Here is a 13066-nt window from a genome sequence, read left to right as displayed (position 1 = left end):
AAATTATTTGTTCAAATGTAAATACAGTAACTATTATGACACCATTAGCCTATAAAAGTGCATTTCCTGCAGACACAAGGCTTTCTTATTCATTGGACTACAGACTGCTTTGTGACCTTGGTCCCAGGTGACTGCTGCCCGGTCTTATCAATTGCTAATGTCCATCAGACTTAAATCATCACACATGATGAATGAAATAAGATTCCTCTTGCCCAGATCACTGGGCTTTGATCTAATAGTCATCATTGTGTCACAGGGGAGGTGTCCTGTGCCTCTGTGCGCACAGTGTTCCAGTTGTGGTCCTGCTCCTTCATCATTCCATCCTAAAATGGTAGGAGAGGCCCTCCACTGTGGAGTGGAGAAACAGTGGGAGCATTTTGCTCAGTATCCTATCCCTGGTGATGTCTGAGCCCAGTCAAGCCCTTCATCCTTCACATACATGGCAGTACCAGGAGATGGTGCTCTGTAGTGCTGGGACCCCAGGGCAGTGAGCTTGGTAATGTTTGAGTTTCCAGCATGGTTTCTGCTGTTGGGCATTCGCCCTGCTTTCACAGATCATCTTCTCACCAAGTCCTTCAAGCATCAACACATGGTCGGAAAGGGTTAAACCTGCATTCACCAGGTCCTAGAAGCAGTATATCAGTCATTATCGTGGACAGGGCCACTTCTGACCCGGTACTCTGTTGTATCTGCATTAGGTGACGATGGCAGACTGAAGACTGGATCCCAGCTCATCTCTCTGCTGAAACTGGCGGGATTTACGGAGGTCTGTGAGGTATGGCTGAGACCAGGCACTCTCACTTATCCAGTCAATGATAAAACTGGCCTCTTGGGCCACGCTGGGAGAGGCAGGAAAGTCATTGGGGAAGGCATTTTGGGGTGAGGTGTCTTGGGGAAAGAGAGCAGTTTTGGAGGGCAATAGGGAGGTGCTGAAGGGAGAAGGGTAGGCTGGAGTATTATTGGGAGTGGATCTTGTGTTGTATCGGGAGGGGTGGAGTGCTGTGAATGGAGGTTGGGATGTTGAAGGGGAGTAGATGCAGTGTAGGAGAAACAAGGGTTGTGGGTGAAGTGGCTCAGGTTGGGTTGTTCTGGGTTACTGCTGAGTGAGGGGAAGGTCTGAGGGAGGAGCTGGGGATCTCCTGTGGAATGTGAGGGGGGAGTGCTGTGTGTGTTGGAGTGAATGAGAGGGCTTGGGGTGCCTGAGGGGTTGGGGGAGGGGTGCAATATTTAATCACATTCAATACATCACACAGTTGCTCCGGTGGCTAACCCCGGTCTTTTGTAAAGACTGGTGTAGTGTTTATTTGGACTAAATTCATGGCTTTGCTCAGGTTACATTCCTGGTCTTTAACAGGCCCTTTCCTTTATTATCCTCTTTTTCAATGTATTTCAGCCTCCCCTGACCTTAATAGCTCACACTGTTGCCGGGTTTACGTCCCCTAACACCGAAGCTTTAGCCCAGCGTCACTTCTTTCTCTGCAACCTGGGACAGGTGATCTTTCTCCTGGGTCACACCCAACTCTTCCCACTTGCATGACCAATGTAGGGAACCTTGTCACCCGGTTGTTCTGTGCTGTAGGTGCACGTATTCACTGAACCGGTGGCAGTGAAGTGGGCGGAGGTCCCTCTGCTTCAAGTACTCGTTCATTTGCTGTGGGTTGTTCCAGCTCCACTTTGCACTATAGCACTGTCTCTTTGTCACAGATGGAGAAGGAACCTTTAACTGCTGATCAGCTGAGTTCCATGAACCAAGCCATCGACTCCCCGAGTGGCAACCTCATGAAGCTGGGAGTAAGGGCTGAGAAACCAAATTTTGAGGTTGGATCCTCTTCTCAACTCAAACTGTCCTTCGTGAAGAAAACAAACTCACCACCAGGTAAGTGTTAGTTAGCAGTCAGGGGAAGGGTCATTTTACAGGCTTAAGCGTTATGAGAGTGTGACAGTCACAACACCAGTGAGATGTAAAGTGAATGCTCAGCCAGGGCAGGTACAGCACAGGTTTGATCAGAATGCAGCTCCCAGTTTGTGAGATTTCTCTCTTTCTCCACCGTTGTTTGTGGGTTTGCCTGCATCATGTTTTCGTGCTTTGGGCTAATGGCAATGGAGTTTTTGATTTGTATCCAAGGTGGTAAATCCATCTGTAGAACAGATACCATTCTCGTAGTGAGACAAGATGCTGAAATCTAGTCACTTGTGAAATTGTGATGCCAAATCGATGTCAGGTGTGCACCGGTCTAACTCCCGCTCTGCTGAGGGTGCTGGTGGGATCTGTCAGTGTGAATATAAGTTTTGGTTGTTCCCCTTCTCTGCGGCTTTCTCCTGGCCTTTTAAAGAGGTTTGTGGTTGTGCATTCTCAATGGTGACTGTAACTGAGAAAAGGTGGGAGTTAGAACCTAGAACAGTACAGCACAGGAACAGGCCCTTCAGCCCACGAGGTTGCATCCGTTTCATTCCTAGTTTCAGAGTTTGCATCAGAGCCCCTGCCCTTGTCACCTCTGGCTGTAATCACTGCCTCTTGGTTCAGACACCTTGTCGGTAAATCCAGTCTGATACATGTGGAGAAAGGTAATGAGCTTGTTGGCACTGACAGCGAAGTGCCCTGTTGGTGACTGGCGCTACTTAGAATGATAATTGCACTATGGAATGTATTGTAACAGCTATGCCTGAATGTCACTTATTCTGCATGTTTCAGACCACAGACCCAGTTCACATTGTGTGCCAGTCACCAAGAGGGCACTTCACAGGCAGCTCCCAGAGTGTGGAAGTGATAGAGTGGGATTATTCACTTGAAGGAGTGAGAGCAGTGGGAGAGACGGTGAGGAGGTTCATGTAAGTAAGGTCCTGTGACTGTCAGGAGACGGCCGGGAGGGTATTAAGGCAGTTGGACTAACCAGTGGAATTTGCTATTCCAGAGAAGCCACAGTTGGACCCCAGTACAGCAAAGGCCTGGACCTTGTCAGCTACGGATATGAATGATGACGATGTGGTGAGATCCCTCAGTCCCCACTACTTTCCCCGTTGGATGGGGTGAGATCCCTCAGTCCCCACGACCTCTCCCTGTTTGATGTGGTGAGATCCCTCAGTCCCCACTACCTTTCCCTGTTTGATGTGGTGAGATCCCTCAGTCCCCACTACCTTTCCCCGTTGGATGGGGTGAGATCCCTCAGGCCCCACGACTTCTCCCCGTTGGATGGGGTGAGATCCCTCAGTCCCCACGACCTCTCCCTGTTTGATGTGGTGAGATCCCTCAGTCCCCACTACCTTTCCCCGTTGGATGGGGTGAGATCCCTCTGTCCCCACGACCTCTCCCTGTTCGATGGGGTGAGATCCCTCTGTCCCCACGACCTCTCCCTGTTCGATGAGGTGAGATCCCTCAGGCCCCACGACCTCTCCCTGTTGGATGGGGGTGAGATCCCTCAGTCCCCACGACCTCTCCCTGTTGGATGGGGTGAGATCCCTCAGTCCCAACGACCTCTCCCTTTTCGATTCTTTGTATCGCTCTGTTTTGCACTGGTCGCCGTATTTATTATTACCAGGTACTGTTTACTCTGTGAACTTCGTGCTAATGAGGAATTTCGTTGCATCCTGGTGTATATGGCAATAAACTAATCTGAATCTGATCAAATAAAAACAGAAAATGCTGAAAACTCTCATGCAAGTCAGGCACGTATGTTGAGAGAGAAACGGTTAATATTTTGGGTAAAAGGTTCTTTGTCAGTTCTCATTAAGGCCTGCCTTCTGCATTCCTTAATCATTGCTGCTTGACCTCAGTGTTAATAATTAAAGTTGAAATGTAGTTCCTGATGCCTTGGGCCTCAGCTAAAGTTCTAGAGGGAAGGGAGAGTCCTTCTTTGCTCCAGTTCCCCATGACAGAACAATTTGTTAATCAGCAATGGGGCAAGCACAGAATGAGCATAGAGTGGCCTTCTGGCCCCTCTCTCAACTGGGACGGCATGTCTAATAACTGGGAGTGGGAGGGCGGTGATGTCACTGGCTGTCCAGGGAACTCGAGCTCCATGTCCTACCTCAGAGTTTGAAATTCAAAGTCTGGTATCAAGGTTAGGGATGTCTCGGGGTATGAAACACTTTGAAGGGGAAGGGAGAACAGCTAGAGGTTTTGTTGCATGTTGGTACTAATGACGTAAGTAGAGAGAGGGCTGAGGTCCTGTCTCCTCTCTTGGCTGCTGACCCACCTCACTCCCCATCCATCTGCTGCACTGATGTTCGTTAGGGTGAGAAACCTGCTGTCCTTGCCCTGCCGGGGTGAACTGTGACTGCACGGCCCTCCAGATGGGTCGAGCAGGTCCAGTAGCTAAAGGCAGCGCTGAAAGTGCTCGGCAGGAGAGGCAGCACCTTTGGAGCTGCAATCTCAGGTTCGTGACCTCTCCCCTGAATTGGAGCCGGGTGAGGGAAACAGTTACCTGAAGTACTGGCTCTGTTCTCTCCCTACAGAAGCTGCCTCACCAACTGTGTATTCCCAGCATTTTCTGGTTTTATTTTGGAGTTCCAGTATCTGCAGTATTTTGCTGGCAGCCAAATTCTGCTGATGAAAAGGGCGCCCACACAGTGAGGCACATGAGGGAGTGCCGCTGGGGGATGTGACATCAGGAGCTGCCAGTGAAAACCCTTTGGTACAACTTTTATTACCAAGGAGATGGATAGAGAGTGATGCCATTCTCATTGGTAGTGCCTTCACGATGGAAGCTGTGGGCTGTTGGTGCTCATCCTAGGAAGCAACGAGAAGTAACGACTGTTCTCCCCTCTTCCGCAGGATCTCATCGATTCTGATGAGTTGCTGGATGAAAATGATCTGAAGAAGCCGGACCCAGCCTCGCTCCGAGTCATGAACTGTGGAGACAGCAAGAAAAAGAAACGGGCCTGTAAAAACTGGTGAGTGTTCGGCTTGATCCAGAACCCTGTAGTAGTGCAGAGATCATATGGACCATCTGCCTGATCGCTACCCTCTGTCTGCGGTGTCAGCTAATTGGACCCCTGCCCACACCTCCCTCCTGCCATACCCACTCAATGTACACAATACGTTCCCGTTTCCACTTTCAAGTACCCACCTCACCAACCCAACGTGCCCTTCCTCCCTTCTCCAAATCCTTCCCTAGGGAATTCTTGCCCTCACCCATGGGGAGCCCACCTTCTCCACCATCGCCCTTGTGCTACCTTTCCTGTTGTCAGGGAATTGACACCCATTAGTTTTTTGACTGTGTCCCAACACACTCGCATTGCCACTGCCCAGCCCTGCCTTCTCTCACGCCCTTGCACCCCTCCTCTTGGCCCCTGCTCCACCTCCCCCTATTCTCATTCCCTCTCACCTTAAATACATGACCTTTAGTACGAGACGTTTCAGTCCTGGGAAAAAGACACTAGCTGTCTATCTACTGCCTCACATAATTTTATGAACTTCTATCAAGTCTTCCCTCAGCCTCCACTGCTCCAGAGAAAACAGCCCCTGTTTGTCCAACCTCTCCTCATAACATGTATCCTCCAAACCAGGCAGTATCCTGGTAAACCTCTTCTGCACCCTCTCCAAAGCCTCTACCTCCTTCCTGTAATTAGGTGACCAGAAATGAACGAAATACTCTTAAATGTGGCCTAACCAGAGGTTTATAAAGCCATAACATAACTTCCTGGCTCTTGAACTCGATGCCTAGACTAAGGAAGGCAAGCAGGCATAGGCCATACGCCTTTTAGGGAGCCATGTAGCTGGACTCCAAGATCCCTCTGTCCATCAGCTGGTTAGGATCCAGCCTTTAACTGTGTACTAGCCCTTCATGCTGGATCTCCCAAAGTGCAGCACCTCACACTTCCCAGTTGAAACTCCATTTGCCACTTTTCTACCCATATCTGCAACTGATCCATATCCTGCTGTATCCTTTGGCAATCTTCTATGCAATCTACAATGCCATCAATCTTTGTATTATCTGCAAACTTACTAACTCACCCATCCACATTTTCATCCAAGTCATTTGTATAAATCACAAACAGTAGAGGTCCCAGTACAGATCCCTCTGGAACACCACTAATCCATCCAGAATAAGATCCATTCATCACTGTCCTATTGGCAAGCCAATTTTGGATCCAGTCAGCCAAATCACCGTGGATCCCATGTGTCCTAATTTTCTGGATGAGCCTACTACACGGGACCTTGTCGAACGCCTTGGATTTTAGTAAGGTATTTAATGTGTACAACATCCACTGCTCGACCTTCATCCATTACCTTTGTCGTCACCTCGAAAAACTCAGATTAGTCAGATGTGACCTGCCCTGCGTAAAGCCATGCTGACTGTCCCTAATTCTCCAAATGCCCATAACTCCTATCCCTAAGAATCCTCTCCAATAGCTTACATACTGCTGACGTGAGACTCACCAGTCTATAATTTCCTGGATTATCCCTATTTCCTTCCTTGAACAAAGGAACAACATTAACTACCCTAAATAGAGAAACGGATACGTAAGCAAATTGCAGAAAAGTGTAAAAACAATAAGGTTATAGTAGTAGGGGATTTTAAGTTCCCAGTATCGACTGGGGTTGCCATGGTGAAAGCGACCTAGATGGGCGGAATTTGTAAAGTGCATCCAAGAAAGTGTTCTGAAACATTATGTAGAGAGTCATACTGGCAGTACTTGACCTTGTGTTAGGAAATGAAACTGGGCAAGTGGTGGAATTCGGTGGGAACCCTTTGAGAACAGTGACTATAATTCTGTAAGTTTCAAGGCATTTGTGGAAAGGAATAAGGTTGGTCCTCAAGGCCTTAAATTTGTGGGGGGGGAGGGGGAATGGGGTGATTTCAACAGTGCAAGAAGAGCCCTGTTGAAAGTAGATTGGAAGCAGATGCTGGTGGGTAAGAGTACAGCTGACAAGTGGGAGTCTTTCAAGAGCGAGTTCAGGAACGGCATGATACTGTAAGGCTGAAAGGTATAGAAGGCAAGATTGGGGAACTTTGGATGACAAAGGACGTTGGCGGTTTGATCGGGAAAACTAGGAAGCACATGACAGGTATAGGCAGCTGGAATCGAGGGAGTCTCTTGAATATACAGTGTGTAGGAGAGAACTAAAGAACATTAGCGGGCAAAAAGAGACCATAAATATCCTTGGCAAGTAAGATGAAGCAGAATATCAGGATATTCTGTAAGTATATCAGGAGCGAGAGGGTAGCAAAGGATAATCTATGTGTGGAGTCAGGGGATGTGGGTGAGGTCACAAATGAATACTCCTCATTTGTATTCACCGGTGAGAGGGATGTGGATAGTGAGTTCAGGGGGGGTAAGTGGATAATCCAAGAGCATGTCAATGTTAAGAATGAGGTGATGTGAGATGTCATGGGATGCAGAAGGGTTGATAATTCCCCAGGGCCAGATGAGATCTAACCCAGAACGTTAAGGGAAACAAGGGAGGAGATTGCTTGGGTTGCGCCGGAGATCTTTTCACCTTTGTTCACCGCAGATGAAGTACCAGAAGACTGGAGGATTTTGAATGTTGTTCCTTTATTTAAGAAGGGCAGCAAGGATAAGCCAGGTAACTGCAGGCCGATGGAGTTGCATCGTCGGCTGGTCCAGAAGGTTACAACTACATGATAGGCTGGTCCAGAAGGTTAAGGCAAGCTGACTTTTTGGATCCAAAATTGGCCTGGTGATAAGAGGCAACAGGTGGTGGTGAAGAATGCTTTTCTGATTGGAGGTCTGTGAGCAGTGGTGTACCTCAGGGATCACTGCTAGAGGTGTTGTGCATAGCAAGGAAGGTTGTGTTATGCTACAGCAAGGTGCAGATCAGATGGAAAGTTAGGCAGAGCATTGGCAGATGGAATTTAATCCTAACAAATGTGAAGTGATGCATTTTAGGAAGTCAAATGTGAGTAGGGCATGTACAGTAAGTAGTTGGGCACTAAGGAATGTTGGTGAACCTAGGGACCGAGGGTTCAAAGTCCACAGTTTCGTGAAAGTGGCAACACAGATCAATAGGATGGTGAAAAAGCATATGACATGCTTGCCTTCATAGATCGGAGCACAGAATATAAACATTGGGCCATTATGTTGCAGCTTTACAAAACACTGGTTTGGCCTCACTTGGAGTATTATGTTCAGTTCTGGTCACCACACTACAGGAAGGGAGTGATTGTGCTGGAGAGGGAATGCTTCAGAGGATGCATCACCAGGATGTTGCTGGGATTGGAGGAATTTAGTTATGGGAAGAGATTGGATAGGTTAGGCTTGTTTTTCATTGGATCGAAAGGGGCTGAGGGGTGACGTGATAGACATGAGAGGCACAGGCAGGGTAGATGGTCAGAACCTTTTTCCCATAGTACGGGGATCAAAAACAAGAGGGCATAGGTTCAAGGTAAGAGGAAGGAGTTTTAAAGAGGATCTGAGGGGTAAGTTTTGATTGATATCTGGGATGTGCTGCCAGAGGAGGGGGTGGAATCAGATACATTCTCTACGTTTAAAAGGCATTTAGACAGACACTTAAATAGGCAGGGTATAGAGGGATATGGACTTAATGCGAGCAAATGGGGTTAGTCTAGATGGGCAAAAAGGTCGACATGGACGTGGTGGGCCGAAGGGCCTGTTTCTGTGCTGTGTGACTCTATGACTCCACCCCTAATGCACAGCCCTTGACTATTTGACATCCCTTCCTTCCACCATACCCACTCATGTACCCACGCCCAACATATTCTCAGTCCATGTCACCACTGAACGTGTACTAAAGTCTCCCACTGTCACTGTCGCCCTGCTGTAGGGAGTCTAGTTAAAGCAAAGGTGCTTGTATTCCTGTGTAACTTGGTCTTTCTTCTTCAGCACGTGTGGTCTCGCAGAAGAGCTGGTGGGGAGAGGACCCAAAGATGTGAAGACACTGCAGGTCAAATCATCATGTGGAAGTGTGAGTTTCATCATGTTACCCAAACAGATGGCAGGAGCCTGAGCTGGTGCTCAAACATGCCCTCTGAAGCAGTAAGAAACAAGAATCGATCCTGTAGGCAGGGACCCAGACTTGTTCTGTGCTTGTCCCTTTAAATTCTGTAACGTTAGTGTCTTACATGTAATGTCCCAGAACTGGGTGCACCAGGAGGGAGAAGAGGAAAATCAACTTGGAGTTTTAGGAAAGGGAAATTGTCCTTGGAAGATGTAACAAGCAGAGTTGATGGAGGGGACCCTGTGGGTGGAGTGCATTTGGATTTCCAGCAGGTATTCGATGCAGTGCCACCTAAAAGGTTGATACACAAGATATGAGCTGACACTACTGGGGAAAGTGTGTTAACAGGGATTGATTTATCACATAAAGACAGAGAGGTGGAATAAATAGAGACACGAGACAGCAGATGCTAAAATCTGGAGCAACAAACAGTCTGCTGGAGCAGCTCAGGGTCGGGCAGCCTCGGTACAGGCAAAGGAATAGGTGACATTTCAGGTTGGACCCACTGAGTTCCTGCAGCAGTTTGTTTTGTTCCAGGTGGAATAACCGGGTCTTTTCCCGGCTGGAATGATGTAACTGGCAGAGTGCCCCAAGGAGCAGCTCTTAGCCCTCTGTGCACCTCGGGGTGAGGCTTGTTGCTTGCAAGGTCCTCTTTTCCTCTGTCACTGTGAGGGTGTTCCCAGTGTCGTCCTGCTGGCTGTTCCTCTGCATGGTCTTGTTAGGCTGCAATGGCGCCTCACTGTGCATGGCTTTCTGTGAGTACCATCCATTAATGGAGTGGAGAGCTCTAACGTGGCTGCTTAACTTTGCAGTGCTATCTGGGTGACGCATTCCGCTGTGCCAGTTGTCCGTACATGGGGATGCCTGCCTTCAAGCCTGGCGAACAGATCCTGCTGTCGAACAAGACTCTCAGTGATGCCTGACATGTCTGAAGAAGGCAGTTGATGGACATGTTGCTGTATGTCTCCCCACCTGGGTGAATCTGTTCCTTCCATCAGAACTGTGGGGTCTGTGCTCTCACCTCAACCAGATCAGTGAAGCGTTGGATCTGATTCAGTCAGTCAGAAGTTGTTGTTTCTCACTACCGGGTAGATTAGGTTTATTTGTGATCTCAGTTCGGGGGTTTATTGGGGTGGGGAAATAAATGGTGAATGATACCTGACTTTTCTTCTGCCAGAGGTGAGAATGTGAATACCATGTGTTGTGTGGTGCTCTCACACCAGTGCCTCTTCATCCCTTGCTAGTTCCACCACTTGTCTCCCATGACCGGGGGGAATCGGCATGACTTTTCCTCAGTTTAGGTGTAGGCAAACCCAGTGTTATCTTGTCTGTGATGATTCTCCCCAAAGTATTTACCATGAACGTCATCAGCACTTTGCTCACCATGCATGCTGCTGGGAATTTGTCAGCTTCGTTTTCTCCTGGTCTTCCCCTCTGAGGGGGCTGAGTCCGATCACTGCACCCCTCATCCTGGTAACAGAAGCTGCACCAGGCACAACAGCTGCTTGAAATTTGTGCTGACAATCACCACGTTTTGTTCTGAGGGGGAGGCATTGGTACAGGTGGGGTGGAGGCATCCAGTCACACCTCTCGATTCTACATCACAGCTTGCAGCTGGTTGGCACAGAAACAATGGTGGGACTGGAATGAGGACTCTGAGTGCTTGGCCAAATCTCTCAATGAACAGTCTTTGGAAGTGTGGGGTCTGTATCCTCAGACAATCACAAGGCCTGACTTTACCACCTTTTCAGATTATCAGCTGCTGAACAACCTCTTTCTGGGTGTCTCAATTCCAAACCTTTCGGGATTTAAGTGTCAGCTCGAGGCCAGCGGGAATTAGAATGAAGCTGATCCTCAGTGTTTGGTTCACATTGAACACACTGCTAGGCCAGGAGGCCAGGAACACTTCTCATCTGTATTCACTAACAAGAAGGACGTGGAGGATAGTAAGTTCAGGAAGTGGTACGTTAATGGTCTTCGAACATATAGAGGTCTAAGCCCATAGTTCCCTGAAAGTGGCAACACAGGTGAATGTGGTAAAGAAGGCATTTGGCACACTTGCCTTCACAGGTTGGGGCATAGAAGAGATGAGTTGGGGCATTGCAACATTATTACACGCTGGTTTGGCCGCACTTGGAGTATTGTGTGCAGTTCTGATCACCACGCTATCGGAAGGATGTGATTGACCTGGAGAGGGTGCAGTGGAGATTCACCAGGATGTTGCCTGGACTGGAGGACTTTAGTTATGGGAAGAGATTACACAGGCTGGATTTCCCTGGAGTGAAGGAGGCTGAGGGGTGACTGATAGAAGTATATAAGATTATGAGAGCATTGATAGAGTAGGTAGTAGGAGTCTTTCCCATGGAAGGGGTATCAAACACAAGAAGACAGGTTTAAACAAAAAGAGAAACTGCTGGAGGAACTCAGCAGGCCGAGCAGCATCTGTGGGTGAGAAGGATTGTGGATGTTTCGGGTGGAGACCCGGCATCAGGACTGAGAGTGGGGAGGGAAGGTAGCTGGGGGGGGGGGGGGGGGGGGGGGGTGGTGGTGGGGGTGGGGGTGAGACAGGCCTGGAAAGTGATCAGTCGTCTGAGCAGAGGTGAAGGATGACGGGCAGACGGAGCCAGGGGGGGACGGGTGAATTTTGGAGACTGGTGGAAGCAGGGTAGGTTTAAGGTGAGGGGAAGGAGATTTAAAGAGGATCTGAGGGTTTTTTTTTGAAATTGTGATTGACATCAGTTGCTCATTGCCAGAGGAGGTGGGATCAGGTACATCACCACATTTAAGAGGCATTTAGACAGACACTTAAATAGGCAAGCTGGAGAAGGATACTGTCCTAGTGCGGGCAAATGGGATTAATCTAGATGGCAAAAAGGTTGGCAGGGACATAAGATTTTTTAGTTTTCCCCTTTTCGTCTTAGAGCAGTCGGGATGGCAGTCAGGGCAGTGGCATGCTCCTCCTGCAGGATGTGGGAGATCAGGGAGACTGCCAGTGTCCCTGAGGACTGCACCTGTGGGAAGTGCATCTGGTGACCATTCAGGAGAAAGCAGCAGCAGCCGGGTCTGTGGCACCAGGACTGACTCTGGGGCACGGCTGGGAAGGGTGAAGGCAGACAGGACTGTAGTGATAGGAGGCCCAACAGCAGATTCAGTGTCTGCAAACAGGACTCCAAGATGGTGTGTTGCCTCCCTGGTGCCAGGGTCGAGGAAGTCTCAGAGCAGTTGCAGAACATTGTCAAAGGGGGGGGGGGGGGGGGGTGGTGAGCAGCCAGAAGCCATTGTGCATGTTGGCACAAATGACACAGGTAGAGAAAGGGAAGAGGTCCTGCAGGTTGAATATAGGGAGTTTGGAAAGAAGTTAAGAAGCAGGACTTTGAAGGTAGTAATATCTGGATTACTTTCAGTGCCATGTGCTGGTGAGGGAAAGAATAGGACTTGGCAAATAAATGCGTGGTTGACAAATGGTGCGGGGGCAGGGATTCAGATTTTTTAACCACTGCGGTCTCTTCTGGGAGAGAGGTGACCTTTACAAAGAGGGACGGGTTACACCTCAAATGAAGGGGAGGGTTCAAACTAGATTGGCAGAGGGAGTGGGATTCGAAGCAGCAGGGAGGCAAATAAGAGGCTGGAAAGTGAAACAGAAGTGAACAACAGCGAATTGAATAGACAGGAGCACGGCGGGGAGCGAGGAAAGACTTGGATGAAATTGCATTTATTTCAGTGGAAGAGGCCTGGAAGGTGAATGAACTCAAGGCATGGATTGTACATGGGACTGGGATATTGTAGCCTTTACAGAAACATGGCTAGGGGAGGGACAGGACTGGCAGCTAAATGTTCCAAGGTACAGGTGCTTTAGGTGGGATAGAGGTGGAGGAAAGACATGAGGGGGAGTCGCATTTTTGTTTAAGGGGAATGTCACAGTGGTAGTCAGAGGTGAAATTACTGAAGGATCATCCGGTGAGGCTTTATGGGTGGAGCTGAAAAATAAGGGGATGATCCTTATTGTTGGGGTCGTACTATATGCTTCCTAATAACAGGAATTAGAGGAGCAAATATGCAGGGAAATTGTGGAGAGTTGCAAGAAAAATAGGGTTGTCACAAGGGACTTTAACTTACCTAATATAGACTGGGAATGCCATAGTGCTA

At 48.7% G+C, this 13066-nt stretch overlaps 1 protein-coding gene across 3 annotated transcripts in view; it reads left to right on the top strand.

Moving 5' to 3' along the window:
* Positions 1 to 10082, top strand: part of ciapin1 (cytokine induced apoptosis inhibitor 1) — a 28353-nt gene extending 18271 nt beyond the window's left edge. For all 3 annotated transcript variants that reach the window (XM_052028266.1, XM_052028267.1, XM_052028264.1), the window contains exons 4-9: positions 699 to 775; positions 1705 to 1876; positions 2913 to 2986; positions 4772 to 4890; positions 8806 to 8887; positions 9733 to 10082. In XM_052028266.1, coding sequence (XP_051884226.1) covers positions 699 to 775; positions 1705 to 1876; positions 2913 to 2986; positions 4772 to 4890; positions 8806 to 8887; positions 9733 to 9843 — 635 coding nt within the window. In that variant the 3' untranslated portion in view covers positions 9844 to 10082. The remainder of the gene's footprint in view (positions 1 to 698; positions 776 to 1704; positions 1877 to 2912; positions 2987 to 4771; positions 4891 to 8805; positions 8888 to 9732) is intronic.
* Positions 10083 to 13066: the final 2984 nt, after the last annotated feature.

This window comes from Pristis pectinata, chromosome 13, assembly GCF_009764475.1.
Source record: "Pristis pectinata isolate sPriPec2 chromosome 13, sPriPec2.1.pri, whole genome shotgun sequence".
Taxonomy (NCBI): Eukaryota; Metazoa; Chordata; class Chondrichthyes; order Rhinopristiformes; family Pristidae; genus Pristis; species Pristis pectinata.
This window is presented reverse-complemented; position numbering and strand designations above follow the sequence as displayed.